Source organism: Acomys minous (assembly GCF_964271855.1).
Source record: "Acomys minous genome assembly, chromosome: 4".
NCBI lineage: Eukaryota > Metazoa > Chordata > Mammalia > Rodentia > Muridae > Acomys > Acomys minous.
The window spans coordinates 92,625,757-92,647,898 of NC_140486.1; the positions used below are offsets into that span (position 1 = coordinate 92,625,757).

Here is a 22,142-nt window from a genome sequence, read left to right on the forward strand (position 1 = left end):
AGTGAGGAACTCTTAAGATCATAAGTATCTGGAGAAATTGAAACAGTAAGGAAACAATTATAACTAATGGCCTAAAATGCATAAATCATTAAAAATAATGCCACCCTAAAATGGAAAAAAAGCAAGCCATAAAAGAATATGAAAACTTAAAGCAAATAAAATGTAAATTAATGCATTATTCCCCTCTGATCTAAGTTTGTTATCTAATGAAAAGATAGGCATATATGCGCTATACTTCAGAAGCACTTCTCCTAGAACCCCTTTAAAAAGTAACTAGGTAACTATTTACAGATATATATTATGTTACTCTTGGAATTCTAATTTTAAAAAACTGGGCAACAAAGCTAACAAATATCTGTCAATAGAAAAATATTTAAATACATTATGCTAAAATGCATATAATTCTGCAATGTCACTACACTTGTATGGCATATACAGGTGCAACAAGTCCTTCACATTTGATCCCTGTCACATAAATAGGACTTAGGGGAAGGAATGCAGGAATATAATGCCCAAAAATGCTCATCTCTAGGGAAGGGATTATTTGGCAACTTTTGTTCTCTATAACTTTAGGTGTATTCCTGCTCTCTTCCTCATTCACCATAACAAATAGGTAGGAAAAAGGAAAACACTCAAGGTAGCTAAAAACAGTTATTCCAAAGACGAAGTTAAACCCCAGCTCTACTACTCAACAGCTGTGAGACTTTGGACAATCATTTCAACTACATGCTTCCATTTTTTCACCTATAAAGTTGCTATGGTGTTTAAACAAATTCACATTTGCAGTGTGGCTACATCATTCCCTGGGTCAAAATACTGCTCCTCAGAGAAACAAGAGGCAGCTTACCTCCCTGTTAGCCAATCCCTCAACTCTCCCACATCCTTAATCCCCCAAGAAGAAATATGTACTGTTCCATACTGACTGCTACAGAACCAAACAGATCAAAGGTAACTCAGCAGTACTCTACTAGTTATTTCATAAAACTAAAGCTGAGGACTAACTGAATCTTAGCTCTACAAGTACAATCTGTGTCCCTGCTAAAGGGACCTACTGGCTTTAGTGAAGTGTAGAGAGAGTGAAAATGTTCCCTTCTTGCCCAACCAGCAAATTAATTTCTTGGGTAGGAAGTAAGGGATATTTACAGCACAGATTTCTAGCAGGACACCCTCAATTGGACAGATTCCTACACAAGAGCTTTAACACAGAACCTAGAAAATACTACTTACCAAATACTTACTGAAGAAATCTAAGGAAAGAAGCCCTACAGACTAACATACATCTAAGGAAACAAACAGGAAGAATTAGGAGGAGAGGCCATTGACTTTCCTTAGCAGAGTCATGAAATCCTAATGAAAGGCAGCTTGGGGCTAGGCATAGATACATGAAGAGAAAGCACAAGCATCGGTTTCTGGAAATCAAATCTAATGGAGGTCAAAAGATGATGAAGCTGTACCTACCAGCCATCAGTTTAACGCCTCTGCTCTGCCAGCCTGCCTGCCTTCATCGTGTCAATCAAAGCACACCAGTGGCTTGGGAGGCTTTAAATAAATATAAACTATTCACTTACCATCTTTTCTTTTCATATTTCTCTTGTAGAAACTCTTTCACTTTTTGTGGATCCCTGAAGTCTGGAATTGCTGAAGATCTATCATCAAATAATCCTAGCCAAATCTGTTTGCAGACCTTTGGAAAGAATTGAGAGAAAAAATGTTAAAATCACTGTCTTAATTGAATGAAAGTTCAAGGGAAAATTCTGATTCTTTTAGAAAGCTATTAACAATGTTGTTTCCAGTGGGATATTCATTGCAATCATCAACTCTGGGATGGAGCTTCCTGGCTTACACTGCAGGACAGTGAAATCTTAGCCACAGGCTCATAAAGAGAACCCCACAAGGAAACAAGCAGTGAACTGAGACTTGGGAGCACTGGGCTCTTTTGGTCTCGGCATGATGAGCTGTAAATCATAGCAGTCAAATACTCTGTGGGAACCTCAATTCCTTTACAGATAAAATAGAAGCCTCATCAACAGCAATTTAGAGGCTCGTTAGCAAGCTAAAAACCAGCCAAAAGAACACAAATATAGCAGAATCATGAACAGTCTATTAAATAAAGTATAACACAAATAAATACAAACAGAACAATTCTAGCCTTATAAATGGAGTCTATGCTTTTCTTAACCTGATGAGAGTCTGAGACATTTAACTTTTTGAAGAATTAAGAGAAATTAAATGAGTCAGAACTCAAGTAAGACTCAAAAAGGAACTATCAGGGAGAAATAAAGAAAAAAGCCTTAAACCTGGAATATATATGAGAAACTACAAGAATATAACTGTTAAGAATTAAACCAGGGCTGGAGAGATTGCTCAGTGGTTAAGAACCCAAGTTCAATTCCCAACACAGATATGGCAGCTAACAACTGTCTGTAACTGCAGTTCCAGGAGATCTGACACTCTCACATGAACTTGTGTGTAGGCAAAACACCAATGTGCATAAAAGTAAATAAATGAAATTTAAAAATAAATAAAACACATGGATGGGAGGACCTAAATAATCACTTCACCAAAGATGTGTGCACTGAAGATAAGTAGATTAACAACATATATCAATGAGACCTGATAGCAGACACTCATAGGACACGGACCCATAATCACATAGTCTTACTTGTGTATACCCTGTGATGCTAAGTATGGAGCAACTGAAACTCTCCAGAACGTAAATGGTGCAACACCTAAAGAAAACTGCTGGACAGTCTCTTAAATAGTAAGTATACCTACCCTATGAATAGGTAATTTTTAGAGCTATCTGCTCAAAAAATATGAAAGTGCATGCCTAGACAAAGGATTGTACACTGCTGCTCACAGTAGCTTTACTGGTTAGCCCAAATTGGAAAAAATACAACCAACTATGTATAAGAGGTGATAGTTAAACAATTACAACAGCCCAAGCAGAATACTATATAGCAAATAAAAGAAACACTGTGGTGATACATAAACTTTGTGACAGTTTGTATGAAAATGACCACATAGGTTCATAGGGAATGGCACTATTACTGAGAGGTGTGGCCTGGTTGGAGTAGGTGTGGCCTTGCTGGAGGAAGTCCGTCACTGAGGGTGGGCTTTGATGTTTTAGAAGTTCAAGCCAGGCCTAGTATCTTATTCCCTTCCAGCTGCCTGTGGTTCTAGCTGTAGAACTGTCAGCTACTTTTCCAGCACCATGTCTGCTCAGATGCTGCCATGCTTCTCACCATGACAACAATGGACTGAACCTCTAAAACCATAAGCCAGCTCCAATTAAATGTTTTCTTTTATAAGAGTTGCTGTGGTCATGGTGTCTCTTCACAGTCAAAGGAAATTCTAACTAAGACAAATCTCAAGGCAATTATGCTGACTGGGAAAAATGAAACCAAACATAAAGCAGGCTACACAGTCCACAGGTTAAAAATGCCCGTGGACAAATCATATTCAATACTTGGAACCCACCGTAGAAGGAAAGGACAACTTTTGGGGATCATTTCTCTCCTTCTGGTTTCCCAACATAGCAAGAAACCTTGCCTCTGCCTTCTGGAGATCTACTCACACTCTGGTCACACTCTGGTCCCTGAAGAGTTGAGTTCTGCTCTCACTGCTGTATTAAAACTGCCTTTGCTAATAGCAGTCTCTTTTCTGTCCGTTCTGCTTTTGTTAAATTTAACCAAGGGGTGGAGGGGGTCCTTTAGGTTAGAGAAGGAATAGAAAAAACCAACTTAAACTGCAGGTAGGACTACATACTTGTGACAGCCTAAGGTCAAAGTAGTCTAAAGGGGCTTTTCCTCCATCCTATCAATGCTGTTTTAAGAGTGATAGAAGCACAATGTTGCTTTTAGCCAAGTACAACAGGACAAAAGGTGAAGAGAAGTGGTTATAAGAGACCATGGACTCCAGGCTAGGCCAAGAAAAAGATGAAGACAAGAGCAACTTAGCAGAATGAAGGTCCCGATAGTTGACTATTGTAGCTAAGCTTCGCAGCCAAAGAACTGGGAGTAAAGGATCAGTGGGGGTCCCAGCAAAATATCTGAATTCTAAACCTAAGAGGTGATAGCTGTTGATAATATAAAACAGGATGCAAGATCACTGGAGACAAGGAGTGGAGCACTCAGGGTTATCTATGTGAATGATCCATGTGGACACTGGCGGGGAATTTAGCAACAAAAAATAGTATAAGAAGCTACAATCTAAAATGAACAAAACTGCAGGACAAGGAGACACAAGAAGCTGTCATATATTAACATGAGGAATGTGGGGTGTGGAGCTAAAAGCAGTACTGAGGAATAATAATGACCCCTAGAAGCCATCATATGTAAGGGCTCAATACAAAATGGGATTAGTTTTGATGATCTCTTTGAGGAAAGGAGGTGGATAATCATCCTAATTATAGATAGCATGATGTGTTTGCATGTTCAGCCAACTTTTGCTAAATGTCTAATATATATATCTTCTTATGAATATGAATGGAACTTACTTGATAGGGGTATTAAGCAGGTTTAATGAGTTAACACACCTGACACTGAGGTATATAATATATAATACTGTACTAATGTAGCATTAACATATTAGTATTAGTTGTGCTATTTTTATTTTGGAAATCTGCAATGGTGGGTGATTAGATAACCATTGACTGATAAGGGAAAGTCTTATCAGGAATGCAGGAAAATAGGTCTACCTTTAATACTGCTGCAAACAGAAGCAAAGTGGTCTAGAATAATCACTCCCCACTGAACTCACAAAGCGTTTTATACGTTTACAGAAAAAGCTCATTACACACTGCCATATGTGCCTTCTGCAGTACTTCTCAACTCTTATAATGCTGTAAGTTAAGCCATAAGTGTTCAACAAACAAAATGACTCAAATCCTATCTTAGGGAACAATTAAAAATAAAATCAAAGGACAGATGAACTGGCACTAGCCAGCAAAAGAATTCATACAGCCTTGAGTTATTTTTTCTCACTTTAGTGCTAAATAATTTTAGAATTATGACCATGATCACCAATAACAGAGTGTGAAGTATTTTTGACATATACTTTATCAGTCAGAACAAGACTACTGCACAGCACAGATTGGCTGTAAGGAAACCTATCAAGTTCTAAGCCAGATTGGCCTAAATAGTCCCCAAACAAAAAACAACAAAAACAAGGACTTCTATAATGAGAGTCTTCTACAATGAGAAAAATATTTCAAATGTCATGGCTCAAGAAATACAATATAAACATTTTCACATGGAGTAAGCTTAGTTCACATGACTGTGTGCTAGTATTTGTAGGCTACAGCTAGAACATATTTCTCAGTGATAGAGTAACTGAATGATATATAAACTGAACACTGCTTACAGATTAAAAACACCACTATTATCCATATGTCTCATGCAAAAGAAATTAACAGTTCTGCATTTATGTATATTTAAAAAACCAATATATTCCATCTTAACATCTTGCTTTTTCTCAAGCACTAGCAAGAATTAAAGCATACACAGCTGAGAAAATGGGCAGAAGCTGTCTGTCAGACCAGACACACAGGTTTATAATCTAGCCACATAACTGAGAGAAAATTGAGAGTTAGGGAGCAAATCTAACTTTCTTACTCTATCCAAGGTTTTTGTTTTCATTTTTAGTTTAAACCACTGAATGCCTTGCCTTATAGTGTCTTTCTTGAAAGAAGCATCAAAGTGCTTGTCCTGACCAATCAATCCCAACAAACCCTGGCCCCTAGACAACCTAGACAACTCTTCAGTGGTACCCAGGTCCTTCTGCTCCTTCTGGCAAGTCCTCCCTTGCCCAGTCAATCCTGCAAACCCCAGATGCACACTACTACAGGATGCGTAGCTTACTCACAACCTCTGTGCCAGATTTAAAGAGGCATAAATGTCCTATCTAACATGCTATTCCTCTGCTCCACCTTCAAGAAGGGCAGGTACAAGATACTTGTGCAAAAGCATCTTTCTACCTCCCTGAAGCATCTGTCAATACAATCCTTTTTCCTTTGTCCCATCTAAAATACGTATGGTGACCTAGAGCATTTAGTTCCCTACTTACTTAGGCAGAAATAATAAATTCAATGATCCGAATTCTCATACACACATGCTCTCTCTTTTCCTTTCCTCTCCTCTCCTCCCCCTGACCCCCTCCAGGTCAGCAAATCACATCCTGTGAACTAGACCTGGCCTAAGGTCTTCTTCATAGACCAAGTGTTATTGAAATAACCACGGTTACGTGCTTACCTAGGGTCTGACCAGTTTAGGCTACAATACATGTACAGATAAGTTTCAACAAATACATTAAAATATTTACATTTCACGCTTCATAGGAAGCATCTGCTGGTTCCTGCTGATTACTAACATAGGTGCAAACATGAACTCACAATAATGTCTCCCAAGCATCCAAGGATAATATTTAAATAGAATAACTGAAGCCTATTTTAGATGAAGGCATTGAAAAGTACACAGGAAACCGGGCGTGGTGGCACAGGCCTTTAATCCCAGCACTTGGGAGGCAGAGGCTGGTGGATCTCTGTGATTTTGAGGCCAGCCTGGTCTATAAAATGAGTCCAGGACAGTCACGGCTACACAGAAAAACCCTGTCTCAGGAAAAAAGTACATAGGAAATAATGCTATAAAATGAAGGAAGTCTTTTGCTGCTAGAGGCAAACGGCCATTACTACAGGGTGCTGTCTAGGGGCAACAGGGCAGTTTTAAATGACAGTCTCTTACAGTAATGCCTGTTTGCCTTCAGGGAAAAATTTCTACAAAATTCTCTGTATACTAAATTCTGTTCAAAGCACAACATGTTCCTTTGTGATGATTATTTTCTAAACTTAGAAATCAATCAGAGAAGTATCTTCCCACATAAAAGTGTCATCTTACATCAACATAATATATCAATTTTTAAGATACTGTTCTTTAAGCCTCAGGCAATAAATAATATAAAACTCATTATAGATTACAACAGAAAATGAGGCTCCAGAGAGAAAAATGGTTTTCCTACAATCACAAGGCTCATAAATTAGTGTAATGAAATGAAAACTACAAATTTTTATTCCTAGTCCCATTGTGGAGTCTTTAGTTACTAGTTTGTTCAAATAGGGTTCTGGTCATAAAAACACAGATAAAAGAGCCAGCCATAGCCGGACATGATAGTGCACACCTTTAATCCCAGCACTCAGGAGGCAGAGGCAGGTGGATTGCTGTGAATTTGAGGCCAGCCTGGTCTACAAAGTCTAGGACAACCAAGGCTACATAGAGAAACCCTGTCTCGAAAAACCGAAAGAGCCAGCTATGGAGACACATGCTCATGATCTCGGCACTCAAAAGGCTCAAACAGGAGCAGTTGAGGCCAGCCTGGGCTAAAGGGGAATTTGATAAAGTCTGGGCTGTATAGTGAGACTGTCTCAATTTCAAAGAAAGGAAAAGAGAGGGTCCAGTCATCACTAGGATTTACATAGTGTGTGTGTGTGTGTGTGTGTGTGTGTGTGTGTGTGTGTGTGTGTCACTGTCCACAATGGCTGAACAGCAAGCTCACAGAATTCTTCTAACTGCCTCCCAAATGCTAGCGCCACAAGCACAGGCTGCTATGCCAGGCTTTTTAATGTAGGTTCTGGACATCTGAACGTGGGTCTTCATGCTTGTGCAGCCAGCATCAGACAGAAACTGAAGTAACGTTAGGACATAAAGGAAACATCACAAGACGCTTTCAGATTACAGCAGACAGATATAGCATGTAACCCAGAGGGCCATGTGCTAATAGCTTGGACCCCATGGTGCTACTATGGGAAGGTGCCCGAACATCTACGAAGAGGCCTGTGGAGGCCCTTGAAGACAGCTATGTACCCCAGCCCCGAGGCCCTTCCTTCCTGCCCTGGTATTGAGACACGTAACTTGGCTCTAAGCCTCTTGCCATGATTGCTACCTCCGCACAGTCCAAGTGATAACTGGCTGAAGTCTCCAACACTATGAACCCAAACAACTCTTTTAATACTGGGCGTGGTGGCATACGCCCTGTCCGAGCATTCAAAGGCTGAGGCAGCAATTTCTAGGCCAGCCTGAGATGTATAGAAATGCTATCTCAAAAATAAAAACACAAATAGCTTTGAAGTCAAAGTAACTTCACTATAAGTTTCTCAGGTAATTTTACTTTTTTCAACTTTACTCTTTTATGAGTTTATCTCAGGGAATTTATTACAGTGACAAAAAGATGACTAAGCTATAGAGTGAAGTATCTGGAAAAAATTGTAAAATAAATTTTTTGTCAAAAACACAGCAAACAAATAACAGTGATTTGTTGTCACATATATCCTTATTAACTGGCACTCCATGCCCCATGACTTAATAAGAAGCATATTCCATTACATCTGTTTCTATTCTGTGAAAGTCCTAAACACATTTAATAGTCAAATAATTTATAAAGCATAGCTATAGAAAGTAAAGATATACTCTGTAAAACATCTGGCCTTCGTGCATATTTATAAAGAACAGTATCAACTGCTTATCATAGCTAGCTACCAACACAAGCCAATGGTACTTCAGAGGTACTTCAATGATGACTAGAACCATTAGTTTTATAATTTTTCAAATTAATGAAAAAGTATTGACAAAGTTCTGAGTGATATGATCATCCCCTTAATTGAACACATGTAATAAACTTATACGTTGAGGGTTTCAATGCATGGTTTCATACTTCCGTGCCTTTGTCTTGAACCTTGGTAATCTTTCCCACTAGTTCTGGGCGGGAAGCATGGCTTTCTTTTGCAGTTAACTGTACTGTAATACATGTAACATAGATTAATTTATATGTGCATATGGTTGTACATAGATGCTTTCTATTATCTAAATGTTTGAGTGACTATATACAGTACATGGCAGGCTAGTTCTGTTCAATACAAGTTACCCATCATCCACGGTGCTCTCCAGATTAAATTAGCAATGTTTTACAATAGTGAAAACAATCAAACACATTACCCAGCACACTAAAACTCTAGGCTGCTGAAGCAGAGGAAGAAGAAAATATCTAAGAACATTTGCGAAAGCCAATACACTTTCTGATTTCCTAACTAAGAAACACTCATCTCCACACATAAATTCATTCATGTATAAGATGTATGGTGCTGCCATTTTAATCCTCTATATATGTGTTTAAGTGTGGTACCTTTTTTATAGATTGTTCTTGGGGTGGGGAGGGGTCAGGCAGACAGACACAGAGTACAGTGCCCTCAGAGGTTAGAAGGCATCAGATCCCCTGCTGTTGCAGTTACAGGCAGTCATGAGCTACCTAACTTGGGTGCTTGGGTGTATGTACTCTTCTGGTGAGCTATCTCACCCAGCTTTGTATCTCTGTATATTGTACTTAAATCATCTAACTCAAAATATTTTATCACTGGCAAACTTAAAGTGTGCTCTATTCTCTAACTATGTATTTTAGAGGATTTCACAATCATGAAGTCACTCTTCAATTGTTTAGAAACAAAACTACACGTGCATCATAGCAAGCAAACAATTCTATTCCATTTTGGTTTTAAATGGTTTTCACGCAGGCAGGCTGGCCCAGAACTTGTTATATAACCAACAATGACCTAGAATTTTTGATCCTCTTGCCTCTATCTCTGAGTGCTGGGACTACAATATATGCAACAATGTTTGGTGGGTTCGGTAAATATTTCTTTTCTTTCTTTCTTTTTTCACTGTCCTGGACTCCCTTGTAGACCAGGCTGGCCTCGAACTCACAGAGATCCTCCTGCCTCTGCCTCCCGAGTAGTGGGATTAGAGGCATGAGACACCATGCCCAACGCTGGTAAATAATTTTAAGTAATAACTCTGAAGCAATGGGGAAAGAGTATAATAAGCTTGTATACATTTTCTACTAATAAGAAATAAGGTGACTAAAGCTTTAACATTCAGCCTCTTTCGTGACTGAAGTTACACAGATATGCAACCAGAATGTTAACACCAGACATTCTATTGCACCCCTAGAAAGCAGGCATTTCCTGTGTAATAAAAATGTTTTTTTTATCAAGCAACTGAGCTGAGCTGACCCACACAATCTTACCAAGATTAGAAAAGCATTCCTTCCAGGCATAATGGCCCAGAGGCAGATGGATCTCTATGAGTTCAAGGCCAGCCTGGTCTGCAGCGTAGTTCCAGGACAGCCAGGGCTACCATAGTAAGATCCTGTTTCAAATTCGGCCCTCCAGAACAAAATTAAAAAGCAATCTCACACTCTTTATTAATTTTACCTATTTTTTAAACAATAGGTCATTACCTTTATTAGCAACAAAACTTAAATCTGAAAATAAATAAGCAAACAGCATGGATTACAGGGAGCCTGTCAGAGGTGGCTTCAGCGCGAGGGATCCTCTCCTTTGTTAAGCATCAAGCATCACATACATGTAATGAGAATGTTGGTAAAAAGAACACAAATGGCCTCAAATGAAAGCTCATCCACAGCACCCTAACAAGCTTAGTACCACATGACAGAGCTGGCTCTTCTTCCCCTATCAAGATAGACACAAGACATCCACCAAAGCTGCCTTCTACAGTCAATACAGGCTAAATTTTAAGTACCTATGCTTTACTTCAGGTTTACAGTAAATCACTTAAGCATAAATTCCAAACACTTTATCAAATAAGAACTTTCTGAAATACAAAATACAGAATACAAAATAAAAAAATACAGAATACAAATCTAACATTTGAGACAAGAAAACTCACCATTTTAAGCAACTTATTAAATCACATTAAAAACGATTGCAACAAAGTTGAAAATTACAAAATACTTACTTCATTTCCATGTTTTTGCAGGAATTCAATTTCCTGTTGTGTAAATGTTGTCATGGAGATAGATTTCACCCTGTGAGGTGGATTTAACCCTCTCCTAAAAGATAAAATATTTTACAAATTTTACTACTCTATATATTTTAATTATTTTGGTCATCCAAAATAGTGTATTTAAACTTACAAGTATTTTCATTCCATAAACAGAAGTATTTAATATTAAACTATTGCTTATCATACAGGCACAGTAAATTTAGTTAGAATCCACAGTACTAGCATTCTTCAAGGTGACTCTGAGCAACTACCTAGTAGGAACAAGTAGTACCTCTAACACATGAGCTTCTAGAAAAATGTTCCCATGATGCATTTGTGATGGACAGAAGAAAGAGCACTATGGTAAAGAACCTTGCAACTATTTAAATAGTTTTGTGTTTCCCTAAGAACCAATAATGATGTACTAAGATATGTGACATGAATTAAAAAACACAGTATGAAAGGTTTTCAAAAGAAAATCTGAGATAATGAATCAGTTTGAATAAAGTCCCATCTCCCTATTATTGGAGCACAGTCATGAATGAAGCTGTGTAAAATTTCTGAGACCTTGTGAAAAAAACTCCAAGTCAACAAAGCAAGATTTGTTCTTGGAATGTGTTTGTGCCCCACCCCTGCCTGTAGTAAAAAGGAGTGGGCTTGCGTCAGACTGCCCACCATTTTACTCATTATTATCCAGAACGATGTTCGCAAACACTAGATGTCTAACTCATGAGACCTTGCCCTTCTGACTTTGCTCACATGACCTTGCTTTAAACCCCAGGATGCTCTCAGAACATAAATAGTTCAATGCTCTCAATCAAGTAGGCTACTGAATGGGACAAGTTAGCCTCATTTCTAGGTTCCACTCTCCTAGGTTCACTCCATCAACTGCAGCAGTAACACCTAACAATTCAAGTAAGGATTTAAAGAAAGACTTTTTTAAATCACCTCAATAATCAGTACATGTTCAAGAGGAAGCCTAGCTAGGTGTGCTGGCACACACCTTTAATGCCAGCACTTGGGAGACAAGAGGCAGACAGATCTCCATGAGTTGAGGCCAGCCTGGTCTACAGAGTTCCAGGAGAGCCAAGGCTGTTACACAGAAAAACCAAGTCTCAAAAAACAAACAAATCAGTAAGAAACACCCTCGAGAACAGAGAGACCAGATTCAGGAGATAGCTAGATCCAGAAATCTACATTTACATTTTTGTTTGGCTTGGGTTTTTTGAGACAGGGTTTCTCTGTGTACCCTTGGCTACCCTAGAACTCACTCTGTAGACCAGCTTGGCCTGGAACTCAAGAGATCCACCTGCCTCTGCCTCCCGAGTGCTGGGATTACAGGTATGCACCACCATGCCCAGCATGCAGATCGTCTTCTCCACCTATCAAATGCAGTATCTTAAAAACAATCCTTGGCCTGGAGAGATGGTCCTGAGTTCAATTCCCAGCAACCACATAGTGCCTCACAACCACCTATAGTGTGATCTGATGCCCTCTTCTGGCCTTCAGGTGTACATGCAGGCAGAAGACTGTATACATAATAATAAATAAATCTTTAAAAAAAAATCCTTAATGGATTGAACCTGACACATTCTTAGCATATATTCCTGGAAACTGATGCCACTTCTCAGGCTAGTCTATTTGTCACATGAACACAGCCCATTATAATCATTAGTCACACTACTTAATGAAAGTGTTGGGCAAATAAAATCACCAATTTTTTTTTTTCAGAGCCAGTACTAAAGCACTGCCCACCCTGAACTCTTAAAAAAACTGCAAATTTGGGCCAGTATTTTTTTTGACTCACTTAGTAAGTGCAGCATTGATGTTTTGAAAGCATGTATGCCAGTTAATTGGCTTTAAGTTCCGAAGTAACCTGCCAAGTCAGCCCAATATGTTTCTGCAGTGTAATTAAGTCATATACAGATCCCCAGGAGTTTTGTTTTAATGACCACCACCTAGGTATGACTGTAACCAGATGGTGTGACTCACTACATATGTCTGCCAGTATGCTCCTAACTATGCCTCAATCTTGCAAATAGTCATTTGTTCAACTCAAATACCAATCTGTGCTGGATGAGTAAGAAAGCTCATTTGGTTGATTTTATTAATTGTTTTTCTCCTACTGAGGGAGAAGCTGTTCAAAATATTTTAATAGGCTATGAAAATGTATTTGGTTGCTAATACTACTGTCAGTAAGTAATAAAGTTAATTTGACATTAGATCTAACATTAGCTATATACTTAAAAATGTTTCTTATTATAAAAATGACACATTTAAAATCTAAAACAGATAAAATATTATTTTAATAGGTTAAGATTCTACAATTCTGTTGGCTCCAAGATTTCTTAATACACTAGATTGTTCAAGGTGTTAATCTACCCACAGTGCAGTGTCTCTCTGTCTTTTTGTTGTTTTGGTTTTTGGAGACAGGGTTTCTGTGTGGCCTTGGCTGTCATGGATTCACTTTGTAGACCAGGATGGCCTCGAACTCACAGAGATCCGCCTGTCCCTGTCTCCTGCTGGGATTACAGGTATGCACCATCACATCTGGCTAAGATTTTTTTTTTATTATATATACAGTATTCTGCCTGCAGACCAGAAGAGGGCACCAGATCTCATTATAGCTAGTTATGAGCCACAATATGGTTGTGGGAATTGAACTCAAGTCCTCTGGAAGAGCAGTCAGCAAAAGCACTCTTAACCTCTAAGCCATCTCTTCAGCCCCATCTCTCTGTCTCTTTGTATCTCTGTGTCTGTCTGTCTGTCTGTGTGTGTGTGTGTGTGTGTGTAAGGCATGAAAATTACTCTTTTCCCTTAGAAAGCCACAATCTCAAGATCCTTAAAATACTCAAGGCAACCATCTATTAAGCAATATTCAAGTACTGAACTGATACATACTAGTAACAATGATGAACAAAACTAACACCAGTGTGTTCACTACCTCTTCCATATCCCACTGAAATGACAGAAAGAAAAAAAAAAGTAAAAAGATTAGCCCTAGAGAAACAAAGGAATGAAAACCACTGAGGAACACATAAACATGCTACAGTTCTTTAATAGCAAACTTTGGAAGAAGAAAAAACTGAGTATGCCAAGCCAGGGCCTCTAGTTCCAGCCTCCAAGGAGGCTAAGGCAGGAAGATCAGCTGAGGCCAGGTGTTCAAGACTAGCCTGGGACAATAGTGAGTCTTTGTATCAAAAACAAAGAAAGAAGCATCAATGTGCCAGCAGTACCTGACTGCAGAGTGAGCCACAGCAGAACTCCTGCAAAGCAAGAAAAGCCAAGGGGGAGGTCCTGACTCCCACCACAGGACCCACAGCAAGACTCACTGAGAGAATGAATGCAGCTGGGGTCAAAACTCCTCAGCAGCCACCAGGCCTGTGCGAAGTCTGAGGGAAAGTTTAATCTAGACAAGTCCTATGAAAGATAGACACAAGCAGAGCAGGGGATTTATGTTAGCCTTCACAAAAAAACTGAGTATCAGACATATCTAATATGGAATGACAGATGGCATGCTCCTGTTACTCCCTCCACTAACTCTAGGAACAGTGGAAGGCAGGCCTTTTCTTTTAAAAAAGATGACAGCAAATATCTCTGAAATTAATTTTTAAAAATTTAAATTAAAAAGAAAAAGCAATTCCTAGCCAGCTGGGTGGTGATGATGCACACCTTTAATCCCAGCACTCAGGAGGCAGAGGCAGGCAGATCTCTGTGAGTTCGAGGCCAACCTGGTCTACAGAGCGCGTTCCAGGACAGCCAAGGCTATACACAGAGAAACCCTGTCTCAGGGTGCAGGGCGTGGGGGGAGCTTTTAAAAAGTTAATACTTCCCCAAAATAAAACCTGCTTCATAATTCACATCCATCAAAATCCATCATCCTGAGAACCCTAAGAAACTGTCATAAAGAAAGAATTTACCATAAAGTAAATTCCTCTGGCCCAGAGAATAAAACTTCTTGTCAATGAGGAAGCTTAACATTGCAGTTGTGCTGGGTCAATCCTCTGGGCCAAGAGGCCATCCCTAGGAAGGCAGACTTACCCTTCAGCCAAGCCAAAGAACTAGGTAGAATAATTAGGGACTATGGTTGTCTCCCAGAATCCCCTCCTGCTGCAGCAGCTGAGCAGGCTGTGGCCATGAGCTTCCTCCTAAGTCCACCTCTTCTCTGAATTATTCAGAAACGGCATGACTTCCCCTAACTTCTTTCTCTTCTCTAAGCATGCTTTCCTAATATTAGGCTTTCCCCCAATACTTTGGGTTTCCTCACTGCTCTTAAGACAACTCCCCACCATGTAAACTGCCTATCTGCCACGTGTCTGACCACCATGCCAGTTAAATGGCAGGATTTTCTTCTCTCTTCCTTCACAGCTTGTCTGCTGTAGGAGTTTTTCCTAAACTCTAATAAAATTTTCTTTGAGATTCCATGAGTCAAGAAACCCTGTCTCAAAAAATCAAAACAACAACAACAAAGCTTGGGTGAGATAGTTTAAAATCAGCTACATTATAATTCATTCTTCTATCATCACACAAATGGAATAATTTATTTGCAAAATGTTATCACTACCAACTTGCCACCAACAAGAAAGCTAGACAAATCCTCACTTAGGCTGCTGTTTAGCTAAGTGACACTTAAGTGGATATAAGAGACATTCCTTTATACTAAGTTGAAATCTGTATATTAAAAGGCTATGATCCAGGACACCTAAGGCTACACAGAGAAACTCTGTCCCAAAAACCAAAAATAGAAAACTGCTTATGGAACTGCAATCATATGGCTGGAGATGTGAGCATGTTAGAGCCTGCTGACACAAATGGCTAAACATTTTACAATATAAGTAACTGACCGGCTTCTTTCCTCTTTACCCACTCATGCTTCACATGCAGACTTCCTTTTTAAGTATCTGGGCTAATAGTTCAAAAGAATAGCTTCATAGTATTCAAATATTTAATAGTGCACTTTACTGTACATAATGGTGAATGAACACTTATCACTAGTTCCACATTCTTCTATTTATCATGTGTGGTAGAAGGCAACTCTCCCTCTCTCTTACCATGTGGGCCCTCAGGCTGGCCTCACAGCAAGTGCCTTTACCTACTGAGCCACCTTGCCAGCTCATTATTTTTACATTTAAAGGGGAACAATAAGAAAGGAGAGAAAAGGGCCTACCACAAATGATCAAAAGACCTACACCAAAATACTCACCATTTAGGAACACAGTTCAGAATAGCAGAGATTACAAAATAAAAAATACTCTGAGAAGAGAAGACATGGCAGAATCAGTAACAAGAGTATATTCCGTGCAACCCTAAGGCAGAGGAGCACGAGACATCTCCAGCCATCTTGCTTGAGAAAGTGACTCCCCACTCATCGTTAACTAAGACTCTAGAGTGGAGGGTCCACAGTGATAGGGAACTCACAGAATGAAGCTTGGAAAAGGCATCCCTAACTGTAGCTATACAGAGGCCTAGAAAGCAGCACTGACAAAGCAGATTACAAACAGATATGGACTGGGAGAAAATGGCTCAGTGAGTAAGAGCACTTGCTGCACAAGGCCCCAGTTCAATTCCCCAGAAGCCACTTCAAAAGCTGGGTGTGCTACCAAGGGCCTGTAAGCCTGGGGCTGGGGGGCCACTGGCCTAGCTCTGGGTTCATGAAAGACTGTCTCAAAGACACAAGGTGGAGAGTGACAGAACAGGCATCCTCATGTCTGTCCTATGGCCTCTAGTGCACACCACACATATACACTACACACCAACTCAGTAATAAACTGGCATGTCTTATCACATTGAAAGAAGTTTTACACTTCAGTCACAGATGATATCTAAAAGCCAGGTAATCATCTACACACTAAAGCAAAGCAAGAGGAAAACTAGAGAACTAGAAACTTAAGGATGATGAGAACAGGACTAAATTCTATCTACTTCCTCCTATGGTAAACAAGTTGGGAAGGGCCAGACTGGAGGACAAGAGAATAGGATTATTATGTAGCTAATAACAATAAATATGGAAGGAGCTAAAAGGGCTTAAATCTTCTTATGGCCATCAGAAACTGAGTGATGGTCAGTGCTTAAGAGCTCTTGTCACTCTTGCAGAGGACCACTGTTCCCAGCCTTTAATGTTTTAAAATTCTATGTGGTGTTTTCTAAATAAGTAAAATCTGTAAAATTAAAATAAAATGAATCAAATTACTTTTCAAATTTAAACTTAGCTAACATATATATATGTTATATTTTCTTCAAATGCTGGGGAATATTCCTTTTTCTTTTTCCTTTTTGTTTTTTTGAGACAGGGTTTCTCTGTGCAGTATTGGCTAGCCTAGACCATGCTGGCCTCAAATTCACAGTGATCCACTTGCCTCTGCCTCTCAAGTACTGGGAATAAAGGTGTGCACTGCCTGGTTTGGAAAATATTCCTATAAGACTTAAGGACTTTTATGAGCTTCAAGAATTCCAAGATTCTTGACTGTACACTAGCAACTATAAGAAAAACACTTTGAACAAGTGTTCCAAGGGAGAACCAACAGATTAAAAGCTTGGAAAGAAAAATGGAAAAGGTTTTCACATGTTCCTACGTTACTAGCCCTAGTAATTTAGATTCTAATTCCAACAAAGAGCCTGTAAAATTTAACAAAAAATGGAGAAAAGTAGACACAACAATTCTAAGAAAACTTTCTTTCCTTTTCTTTCACTTGTAGTACCCTATTTTCCCTTGACACTTAGACTAACACAAAAGAAATCTATTATTCTTTTTTACTACAACACGCTTAAATTACCCAGGCAGCAACCATTTGTACAGTGTTCCCATCCTGCCCCAGCCTTTTCTTCTTCAAGATACAGCATTCAGCCAGGTGAGGTGGCACACACCTTTAATTCCAGCATTTGGGAGGCAGAGGTAGGTGGATCTCTGTGAATTCGAGGGTAGCTTGGTCTACAAAGTGAGTCCAGGACAGCCAAGGCTAAATACAGAAGCCCTGTCTAGGGGAAGGGGGGAGGATGCAGCATTCAAATCAAAAGGATTAATACTGTCAGATATGGTGGTACACATCTTTAATCCCAGCACTTGGGAGGCAGAGGCAGGCAGATGGATCACTGTGAGTTCGAGGCCGGCCTGGCCTACAAAGGGAGTCCAGGACAGCCAAGGCTACAGAAAGTAAACCCTGTCTTGAAAAAAAAAAAAAAAAGATCAATACTTTACTGAGAAGTATTAAACAAATTACTTTTAAACTTTTTTTTTTTTTTTTTTTTTTTTGGAGATAGGGTTTCTTTGTGTAGCCCTGGCTATCCTGGAACTCCCTCTGTAGACCAGGCTGGCCTTGAACTCAAGAGATTTGCCAGCCTCTGCCTCCCAAGTGCTAGGAACAAAGGCATGAACCATCATCACCACCACTAAACACCTTCAAACTTTTAAAGTACACCACATTCACAATAGGTTTCCTGTCACCATTGTAAAGTGACATTTTCTTTTCACTATGTAAAGTAAGGTGTTTCTGGGGCCATAGCTCTAGCGTAGGAAGGAAGCAAAAGAAAGACATAAGGAAGGTGCTACAAAGTCCTCAAAAGCTATAAATGACTCATCTTTTGTACACACATTAGAGAAATTCACATTGTGCTCCGCAGACTGTCATTACTTCACTCATTTGAAACGGAACCATGTATGATGGGAAGAAACTGACATGGGTAAAGATAGCTGGTTCTTTTTTTTTTTTTTAATTATGTACGCAGTGTTCTGTCTGCCTGGACACCGGAAGAGGGCACCAGATCTCATTACAGATGGTTGTGAGCCACCATGTGGTTGCTGGGAATTGAACTCAGAACCTTTGGAAGAGCAGCCAGTGCTCTTAACCTCTGAGCCATCTCTCCAACTCAAGATACCTAGTTCTTAAGAGGTTCTCACAAATATGAGTATCAGATATAGCTCATAAAAAGATCAGTCCAGACGTGCTTGTCCCTTAACCCACCTGATGAATGAATCCATGTTTTGACTTCCCTTTGGAAAAGTTCCATGCAGTGTCTAACACACAATGTCCTAGGCTGACTAAAAGTTGTCTGGAGTCAGGCATGATGGCACAAACTTGTAATCCCAGAGGCTAAGAAACAAGTATGGTAAATTCAAAGCCATCCTAGCTATATGGTGAGCCACTGTCTCAGGGGGAAAAAAAAAGAAACAAAGAAAAAGAAAAAAGGAATGAATGAATGGCACACTGTTCCTCAGATGTTAGTTTTTTATTTTACCTAAGCCTTCACTTAAAAAATTATGTGTTTGTTTTTTCAAAATAAAGCAATCTCCTGCTACTGATTCCACTCTTTACAATCTCCATGAACAAATAATTTTTATCCCAAACTAGTCCTTAGGCCCTGCCCAGCGGCTCAGGAGACGGAGGCAGAAGGACTGCCTCTAGTTTACAGCCAGTGTGTGCTATACAGTGAGACCCTGTATCAATATAACAAAAACAAGAAGTAGGGTGTGGCCCAGTGGTTAGAGCACCTGCCCCCCCCCCCCACCCGGTGCTGGGTAAGCCAGGCATGGGGGTGCAGGCCTGTGAAGCCAGTGCTTGGGAAGCAGTGGTAGCAACATCAGGAGTTCAAAGCCACTCCTGGCGTCACAGTGAGTTTGAGGCCAGCCTGGGTTACATGAAAGCCTGTCTCCAACAACAAAAGGCAATTATCACATACCCTAGCCTCCATCCTGGAGATACACACAGAACCTCCAGCTTGCTAGCTTATTAATACAGCCCACGAAGGCAAGTTTTTACTGGTATTTTACGATTCGAGTACCTGTTCATGCCTTTAAGTATTCTATAGAGAAAGAGAGAATCAAACCAGTAAATCGCGACAAACATTAACCCTAACAAACACTCCCTAACACTGAACTGTATCTAAATCACAAGTTTCTTAAAAGTTTCAGAATTACATTCAGTTATTCAGAGTGAGCACCATCTGAGTCTATAGGACAGAAATCTGGGAAAGGAAAAAAAAAATACAAGAGAGATTAGCTTTGAATCTAGTAATATCAGCAATAAAATGGTAGCTTCATCTAAACAAAGATAGTATCGAAGAAATGAAAAAAAAAGGTTATTTTATCTATTATCTTAAAGTATAGAACACCATTTACTTACACCGCAGACCTATGTACCAGACACTGCTTACCTATGCAGTGACTGCTAGAGAAGTCAGGCACTGGCAGCCACAAGCCTTACTTCAGCCTTGCCCACCCACTGCTCAAACACAGTGTGTTCAGTAAGTGAACACAACACATGTGCTATTCCCACTTAACAACCATGAGCATACAGTATGCTATCATCACAATTTAAATCTTAAACCAAGGGAATGGATCTAAGCCAACATGTACATGGCTTACTCTTTCGATTCCACCATATTATCTACATAAGAAACACAAATCTAGTATTTGATTCTTCCTAAACTGTTTTCCAGCATTATGGCTTTCCAAAGGTAAAAACCCTCAGGATCTCGTTTCCCCAAATGCTACAGCAGAGCATCCACGGCTGCAGCTGCAGCACCCACGCCTTCTTCACAGGACTCTGAGCCTTCTCAACTAGGAACTCTGGGCATCCCTGTTCTACTAACGAGAGAACAGAGCATGCAGGCGACACTGGCTAACCCAACTAGACTCAAGTGCAGTTTGTGGCTCCAGGAGCTTGGGGCAACCATCTTTTCAGATGAGGGAAATGAAATATCACTTAAACCCAATCAGCAAACTGCTTTCATATTTTTAAGTCAATTTGAGTCAGGATTCCTGTTACAGCCCAAAAGATCTAACAGACTCATCATCTCCCTTGTGTGAGTAACACGTACTGGGCAGCTACTAGGTAGCAGACATTGCATGAGGTTCTGTCTCTATAGGATGGAAAGCAAATCTGCATCAGAAACCTTTATTCTCACTACTTCATATATGAGAAAAAAAACTACTGAGTGATATTTTCAATATTAATTACACAGCTTTTTAGAGGCAAAATGAAAAGCAGGCTCACCTAGCTCCTCAATACTCCACTTTCCTACACAAAGCTGCTGCTACCTGGAACTTTGAAGATCTTTCCTCAGACCTCAGTCCTCTGCAAAGTCTCCTTATGAACCTTCATATATTCCAAAGCTAGGAAACTCATGGGGGGTTGGGGGAGGGAGGTTCCTTAAAATAAACAATTATACTGGCAGCCCAGAGACCGTGGAGTAAAGGCACTTGCCACCAAGCCTGGTGACCTAGTTCCATCTCCAATATCCACATGGTGAGAGAGCTGATCCTACAATCACTCCTCTGACAGCCATCCAAGTGTTACTGTATGCACATGTGTACAGAAAATAAATGTCTACATACAATATAAACAAGTGTAACTTTAAAAAACGACACCAAAGAGCTAGGAGGTAGTGTGCATCTGGCCTTATGTTGAGGTCCTTGATCCATATGGAGTTGAGTTCTGTGCAGGGTTAATAACTATGGATCTGGGTCAGGTGTGGTGGTGGTACATGCCTGTAATTCCAACACTCTGGAGGTGGAGGTAGAGGAAGGCAGAGCACTATAGTTCAAGGCCAGCCTGGTCTACAGAGGGAGTTCCAGGACAGCCAGGACTACAGAGAAACCCTGAGGGAAACAAACAAACAAGAATTACACTGATAGATCCTATACATCTAATGTTTCTAACACACTGAAAATATTTTCCTCCTATGTACTTATAAACAGCTCTAAAGACATGTCAAATCTAGAGCAATAAATTATATATATATATGTAAATATGCATGTATATCAACCCAAAGACTCAAATGCATCAAAGGACCTCATGTTTAGCAAAAACAGGGCATACTTCTTAAGCACACAGTAAATAAACTGGACTATCAGCTTACTCTTACAAACGACATTGTCTAACATAAGTGACTATAATGTCCTAACTTTATTTCATTTATGAATGAAAACCATGAACCACACACACTATCTCCTACTTTCCATGTAGCTGTGGCAAATTCTAACTACAGACCTGAAAGTAACTCCTGGGACTGTTTTGTTTTACTACAGTACTCCCAAGTTCAGCATACCACCCTGACACTTTCCTTACTTAAGCATTTCCACTGTCTCCATTAGAATGTAAATGCAAACCACACCCTAAAGCTTCTTCCAAAACCTAATAGGTACCACCCAAAATAATGTAATACTCATGGAGAACCAAGGATGACTACTCGCCCAGATTTAAAATGGGGAAAGAAAGGCCAACAGTGAACTACTAGCCATGTCCAACATTTCTCAACTTTTTAGAAATTCTTTCCCACCTATGAGGTACACTGTTATTAACCGTGTACTGAAAATTTTGG

At 39.7% G+C, this 22,142-nt stretch overlaps 2 protein-coding genes across 14 annotated transcripts in view; one reads left to right on the forward strand and one right to left on the reverse strand.

The window, feature by feature from the left end:
- LOC311595874 (uncharacterized protein) overlaps nt 1-22,142 on the forward strand; it is a 171,707-nt gene that overhangs the window by 75,587 nt on the left and 73,978 nt on the right. The window lies entirely within an intron of this gene.
- AGFG1 (ArfGAP with FG repeats 1) overlaps nt 1-22,142 on the reverse strand; it is a 45,960-nt gene that overhangs the window by 22,242 nt on the left and 1,576 nt on the right. For 12 of the 13 annotated variants that reach the window (XM_084778943.1, XM_084778937.1, XM_084778936.1 and 9 more), the window contains exons 2-3: nt 10,800-10,893; nt 1,569-1,684 (exon numbers count right to left, since the gene is read on the reverse strand). In XM_084778943.1, coding sequence (XP_084635069.1) covers nt 1,569-1,684; nt 10,800-10,893 — 210 coding nt within the window. Of the gene's footprint in view, nt 1-1,568; nt 1,685-10,799; nt 10,894-18,784; nt 18,966-22,142 lie in introns of all 13 variants that reach the window. The other variant, XM_084778934.1, reaches the window with a different exon arrangement.